At 53.8% G+C, this 6,398-nt stretch overlaps 1 protein-coding gene across 17 annotated transcripts in view; it reads left to right on the top strand.

Moving 5' to 3' along the window:
- EBF3 (EBF transcription factor 3) overlaps positions 1-6,088 on the top strand; it is a 128,131-nt gene extending 122,043 nt beyond the window's left edge. For 3 of the 17 annotated variants that reach the window (XM_043925043.1, XM_043925042.1, XM_043925047.1), the window contains 4 exons: positions 588-779; positions 1,162-1,359; positions 2,285-2,397; positions 3,456-6,088. In XM_043925043.1, coding sequence (XP_043780978.1) covers positions 588-779; positions 1,162-1,359; positions 2,285-2,397; positions 3,456-3,473 — 521 coding nt within the window. In that variant the 3' untranslated portion in view covers positions 3,474-6,088. The remainder of the gene's footprint in view (positions 1-587; positions 780-1,161; positions 1,360-2,284; positions 2,398-3,455) is intronic. The other 14 variants (XM_043925045.1, XM_043925048.1, XM_043925052.1 and 11 more) reach the window with 10 other exon arrangements.
- Positions 6,089-6,398: the final 310 nt, after the last annotated feature.

The raw sequence follows: 6,398 nt of genomic DNA, 5'->3' as shown, positions 1-6,398 counted from the left end.
GCTCTAAACTCTGCACAGGCTGTCGTGTCAGAAAAAAACTCCCGATCAGCTGCTTGGCCCCCATTCACCCTCATCCCGAGATGGGGGTGAGGCTTAGGCTCCCCCCCGCCCCCACGCTGACAGAAATAGGAACTGTAGCCACAGAGAACGCCAGCCACCTTTCCTGGGGAGTTGTGGCCACACAGAAGCTCTCCTCGTCAGCCCTGGCATTTGAAGGGCCTGCAGAGGCTGGAAGGTCACCTAGCGTGGGGTGGAGTCGGGTGGGCAGCGCAAGGCTGGAAGTTCACCCAGCGTTGGGGTGGGGTGCAGCCCAGGAATCTTGCTGTGGCTGATCGCTTCTAAAGAGAAACACGAAAGCAGCCGACGGTTAGGTGGAAGCGTGCGTGCGCGCGGGCCGGCTGTTGAGGCCGCTGGACTCGGGCAGGGCTTGGCGTGGCAAAGGTCGTCAGAGCTGGCGAGAGGCGCTGGGGCTGGAGGAATGCGCACGGTCGTTTGGCAGGGCTCGATAGGCGATGGAGGTTCGCGGGGAACGCCCCCCCAGTGTCTCTCCCTGATAATAACGTTGTTTTTGGCCGGGGGGGGTCCAGCAGTCGGCTACAGTCGGAACACGAGCAGCGTGTCCCCGCGAGGATACGCGCCGAGCAGTACTCCCCAGCAGTCCAATTACAGCACAGTCAGCACTAGCATGAACGGCTACGGAAGTGGCGCCATGGCCAATCTAGGGGTCCCGGGCTCGCCTGGATTTCTTAATGGCTCCTCCGCTAACTCGCCCTACGGCAGTAAGTGTCTGTTTTTGTCACACGTCATCACACAGATTCATATGCGCTGCAGTCACGTGTGTGCGTTGCGTGGATGTGCTGTGGTGTGAGCTGCTGGACACAAGGACGGGTGGCTCTGGAGGCCGGGCGTCCGCACGACCGCCGGCAGCGGGCCCCGCGCGGTCACACGGCGAAGCCCAAACCGAATCGGCACCAAACCGGGGCTGCCCAATTGGAACCCAAAGTCCACGCAAGCGTTAGATGATGCCTGTTGTCCCGAGAGTGGCCGAGCCAGAGACATCTCATGCTTGCGCTGTGGCCCGAGGCTCCAGGCCAGGCCCGGGGCGCCCTGTCGTGTGGCCGTGGCCGCGTCGCGCGTCCTGACATGTCTGCTTTGTTACAGTAGTGCCGTCCAGCCCCACCGTGGCAGCCTCTTCGGTCGCCCTCCCTTCAAACTGTAGCAGTACACACGGCATTTTCTCATTCTCACCTGCCAATGTCATCTCTGCAGTGAAACAAAAGAGCGCCTTCGCGCCCGTGGTCCGGCCCCAAGCCTCCCCTCCTCCTTCCTGCACCAGCGCCAATGGGAACGGACTGCAAGGTGAGGGTGCACGCCGGCCCCACGCTGCAGCCCGGGCGGCCCTGGGGCCCTGCGGGTCTCTCCCCGGGGGCGGGAACTCCGGCCCGCCCCCCGGCCCGCCCGGGGCCCCTGGCAGGGCAGCCCTGCCCCTTGCATGCTCTCCTTTGTTCCCACCCCCGCTGGGTGTGCCTAGGACTGACCCCCGCTTGATCAGCCCCCGCAAGCAGAGGCTTCCTCTTGGTTGATAAAACCCATTTCCCCATCCTTCCGAGACGACTTCTGTGTCCTTGTGGTAAAAGCAGTCCATGCCCGCAGGGAGTAGAAAGCCACAGGGAAAGCAGGCAGGCCGCGGTGGAGGCCGCAGGGGCCACGCTCTGCCCTGCTGAGCCCCCTTGCCCGCGGGGCAGCTTCAGGCCTGGGTGGTGGGCCGCGGTGCCGCCTGCAGCCCCCGCCTGACCTGGGCCTGCCCGCGCTGCCGTCCCGAGCCTCGATTCTCAGCCTGGTCTAAGGGACCGCGGGGCCCCAGAGGCCGTGCTGTCCTTGGAGACCCGGGGCTGTGCCTGAGCCAGCGCTGGACAGGAGTTGGTCTCTCTGGGCGACTGCTCTCAAAGACTCCAGAGGGAGCAGGGCCCGCCCGAGGGCCACGGGAGGCCCCGCCTGGCACGGGGCTCGCAGACGGGCGGCACAGTGCCCTCCCAGTGCCGGGGCCCTCTGGGCAGTGGCAGGCGGGGCCGCGTGTGGGCCCCCAGGCCTCGTGAGCTTGCACGCGGCTCCTGGTGAGTGACCTGAGGCCCACAGGCCCCGAGATTGAGTGGCCGCCATCTGGCCTCTTTCAGACACCTCCTTTGGTATATGCTCCTCCCGGTGAAAACCAAATCCAGTTACTCCTTTAAAAAAAAACTGAACCTATTCAACCAGTATTTACTGAGCGCCTACTATGTGCCAGGCTCTCTGCTGGGTGCTGAGGACGCTACCGTGGAGAAGACAAACTGGCCCTTTTGTGAAGTCGGTGGCATATTTCACTTTGATGAACTAATGCTCAAAAAAGGAACTGGAAAGGTATCCGTGATTTGAAATAATTGTCTGCACCACACCTGTTAGCGTGAGAGGGTCGCCCAGCCCCGAAGGGCCGCCGACAGGCCTGTGAGCCGGCCGCGGTCCCCAGAGCACAGGGGCAAAGGGGCAGGTGGCCGCCCACGTGGCGCCAAGGCCCGCCGAGAGGTCGCACCGCGAAAGCCGTGTGTACATACACGGGTCTTCCAAACCATAAAGTTGTAACGGTGAGTCGGAGATAAATTAATATTGTTGAAATTAATGAACTGAGAAATTGAAGCTCCCATCACTACATGAACCAAATGTATTAATATGTGATACATAAATTAATGAGAACAATCACTCTTGACAAAAATTAAACAACACTAAAGTTAAAAGGTTTTAAATTACCTTTGCACCAGGAGTTCACTGGGAAGCATCCTTGCACTTGGCATCTCAGCACAAGTTCTCTCTCTGTTCCGAGAAGAGAAAGGACATGCTCCCCACACGCGGAGCCGTGACTTCTGTCTTGTCAGGGCCCTTGGCCCCGAGACTGCAAACCAGGTGGGCTGTGGTGGCTTTGATCTTGGCCAGCCCGCGACTCACCATTACGATACGGAGCGGTCAGCAGCAGGTCCAGGGCAGGGGCTGAGAGCAGAGGGGAGCCCGAGGCATGCCCAGTCCACGTAGGGAGCGAGAGTGGGGCCCGGGCGCCCCCCAGCCCGAGATCCGGCCGCGGCTGGCATCACGGGAGTGGCCGGGTTGGCACGCCTCTGTCGACAGAGGTGGCCTTGGGGGGGCCCGGGCCTCTGTCTGCCAGAAGCCAGCCACCGAGGTGTGTGGGCGGCAGCCCCTTCGCACGCACAAGGCCAGAGGCTTTCCCTTGGCCACGTGAGGTCTTTGAGGAGAGGAGCCTGGGGGGGTCTGTCCCCACGTGCACCCCACCCTGTGAAGCAGGTGCCCTTAACCGAGCCCACGGCTGGTTAGTGGAGGGCCGTGCAAAGCCACTGTCCCATTGACCGAAGCCCAGGGAGGCCCCCGTGCCTGGTGAGGCGTGCCCCTGACCTGCCCCCTCTCTCTTGCAGCTATGTCTGGGCTGGTAGTCCCGCCCATGTGAGGGGCGCTGTGACCTGCCGCCACGCAGCATCCAAGGACGGACTTCAGGGGACACGTCAGGACACGCGAGGTGCTGGCGGGACGGGGTCTTCAGTATGTCAGCAGCGGCCGAGAAGCTACAAGAGACTTTGTTTAAAGATTTTATTTAAACTATTAAGAATCAACATGCAAACAACCTACTCCTTCATGAACAATTCCATTTTATTGACTGAACTTTTCTCATATTTTCACATTTCTCAGTCCTGAAGAATAAGGAAAACAAAGCGACGCCTATTTTGTATAAAGTTTCTGACTCCGTCTTGGCTATGTCTAGTACTTGCTATGTGTTGGGAGAAACTTTGTGAATGCACCATTTTGATGATCATAAAACACTGATGAAAAAACGCCTCCAGACATTTTTCTGTATTCATACTTAGATTCACAATGGTTGTGTATCTCTATAATGTGAAATATTTTTTTGTGGTGACAAAAGGGGGCCAAGGAGGTCTGAGCCATCAAACTGGAAGAAAGGAAGACTATATGGTTAGGAGAACTGGGGTGGCAGGGGTGGGGGGGAGGGCGGGTTTATCATTGCTTAACTTCATCTTAATGAAATGAAACTTTGTAACTTATTGTAGTTAGAAATTGTAACTTTGATATTGAATTCTCTTGCCTTCAACAAGCACACTGACAGAGAAAAAAAGAAATGCTACTGTCTGTTGGTTAAAATATTCCCCACTGCTAGAGCTTCCTGTTACCAAGTGTGATCTGCGGCTTTTTTTCAACTTTTGCTAGCACTGTATACTATTGCATTCTTAGGCTACTGTGACGTCCATGTTTCTTGTACCAGAAGTTGTCCTTTTGACTTCTAGATCCTTCTTCCCTGATGTGTTTTGTATGTGGTTATAAAATTGTAGACTTTTGTGATTTTGCCAAAGTTGTAGCTAAATATTTATACACTTGTCTTGAATTTTTTTCAGATCCACTTAAATATTTAGAAAAAAAAAAAACCAAGTTTTATTCCCTATGCGTCTTATAAGGAATAAAATGGTCTCCATTCAACACTTACTTTTCCATGAACACTTGCTGTTGCTAAGGGACTTTATTTTGTAACATATCAATTATAAATATTGTATTTATCTTCGAGATTTTGTACATTGCTTTTCCTGCCGTTTTCGGTTTTCGTTTCCTTGTCTGTGTTGGTTTTCAATCATGGCCTGGTGTGAGATGCTGGAAGAGCATTCAGCCAAGAACTGTCTGTCTGATCCGTCTGTTCAGTGAACCAGCGTCCTTGCATTTCATTTGTACTTCCAGAATTTGCTATTGTTTAGACTTTCCGTCCTTTTATTTTTTTTAATTTTGAGGAAAAGTCAAATTCATTGTTTATTTTTATATTATTTTTAAGTTATCTGAACAAATACTTTTGAAGGAAAAAAAAAAAAAGTTCGTTGTATAGTCAAAACAAAAACGGTGCCACCCGGCTGTGACAAGTCCTAGTAGATTCCGTGCATGTGGAACGGCCACGGAGAGGCGACGCCGTTTGGAGCGGCGTCCTTCTCTCATTATTATTTTTCTTTTTGTAGAATGTAAAAAGTCATTTTAGCTGCCACCCATGACTTTGCCACATAGCTCAACCGTGTTTACTGGAGAAATTCAGAGGCCTAAAGTTTAAAATAAAATTTACTTCTGATGTTTTAATTAAAATGTTTGCCACATTAACTTCTCCGATGCCTTAAAAGTGGACTTCTTTAAAGAACCTTTGTGCTATCTTATCACAGGCTTACACCACGATTGTTAATCGAGATTTCATTTGGAGATTTATGGTGACGTGCACACACACGCATGTGCACACACACGCACACACACACGCACAAGCCCCACGGGCCCGTCTCACTGCTCTCTGCATCCGGGCCTGCTGTGTCCTGTGTCCTCCTGAGCCCAGCCCAGACTCGGAGGGCCCAGGGGACCCACAGCCACCCCTTGTCCGGAACCCCCTTTTAACAACACCTTTCCTGTGGTCAGACCCCAGCGGCGCTGTCTACTTTCTGAACTGGAACGACCTCCTCGCGACACTGTACCTGTTAGTGCCAAACCCGCGGTGAGACCAGGAGGCCGTTTTCTTTTCCCTCTGCGGACGCACAGCACAGCCAATACTTTGCAGCAGAAATCAAATCTAAAAAAGGAGGGACTTCTTAAAATTCTCTTGAGAAAGACCAAAACAAAACATGCCAGGCTTAAAGGTGTTCATTTGAGGGACTAAATCGAAGAATCGGAACATCCCGGAGGCCAGCGGTCACACTCTGGCCCTGTGACCGGCCTGAGGAGTCACTTTGGAACTCATTTGCCTCCGTTTTATTTTGTATACGTAAGGGTTTGACCTAAAAACGAGCTCATGTGTACACATTAGGGACATTTGTGAGTCTGCTCACCCCACACTTGGTTTGGGTCTAGTTGCCCTCACGGCATCATCATCTCAAAACCGAGCGCGCCACTAAATGGTAGATTTTACTGTTGAAGACCCTACAATAAGATTGTTTTATCTGTACATTTTTTTTCAGATATTTAACTGTATAAAAATGTTCATTTTACACGATATTTAATTAAAGTATTTCTTGTCTGTGAATTTCACTTTGGGTAACTCGATCTGTTTTGATTGTTAGAACGGCTGGCTCAACACACAGCGCTGACATCGGGTCGGGGGGTCGTTTGCGTACCTGGATTCCAGAGCGCTCTCGGCCAAGATAAGAACAGTCCATGCAGGAGCCTTCCCCAAGGCTGTCCGCCCTCAGACGCTCCTCCGAGCTGCACGGAGAGGCTCCTGCCAGGGCGCAGACGGCGCTGGTCCCGGGCTGGCTGTCTGCAGGCCGCGTGCCCCCTGGAATATCTGAGCATGACTGGCTGGGACCCAGGGCCACGGCGGTCCAGAGACAGCC

The sequence above is a fragment of the Cervus elaphus genome, chromosome 15, assembly GCF_910594005.1.
Source record: "Cervus elaphus chromosome 15, mCerEla1.1, whole genome shotgun sequence".
Taxonomy (NCBI): Eukaryota; Metazoa; Chordata; class Mammalia; order Artiodactyla; family Cervidae; genus Cervus; species Cervus elaphus.
This window is presented reverse-complemented; position numbering and strand designations above follow the sequence as displayed.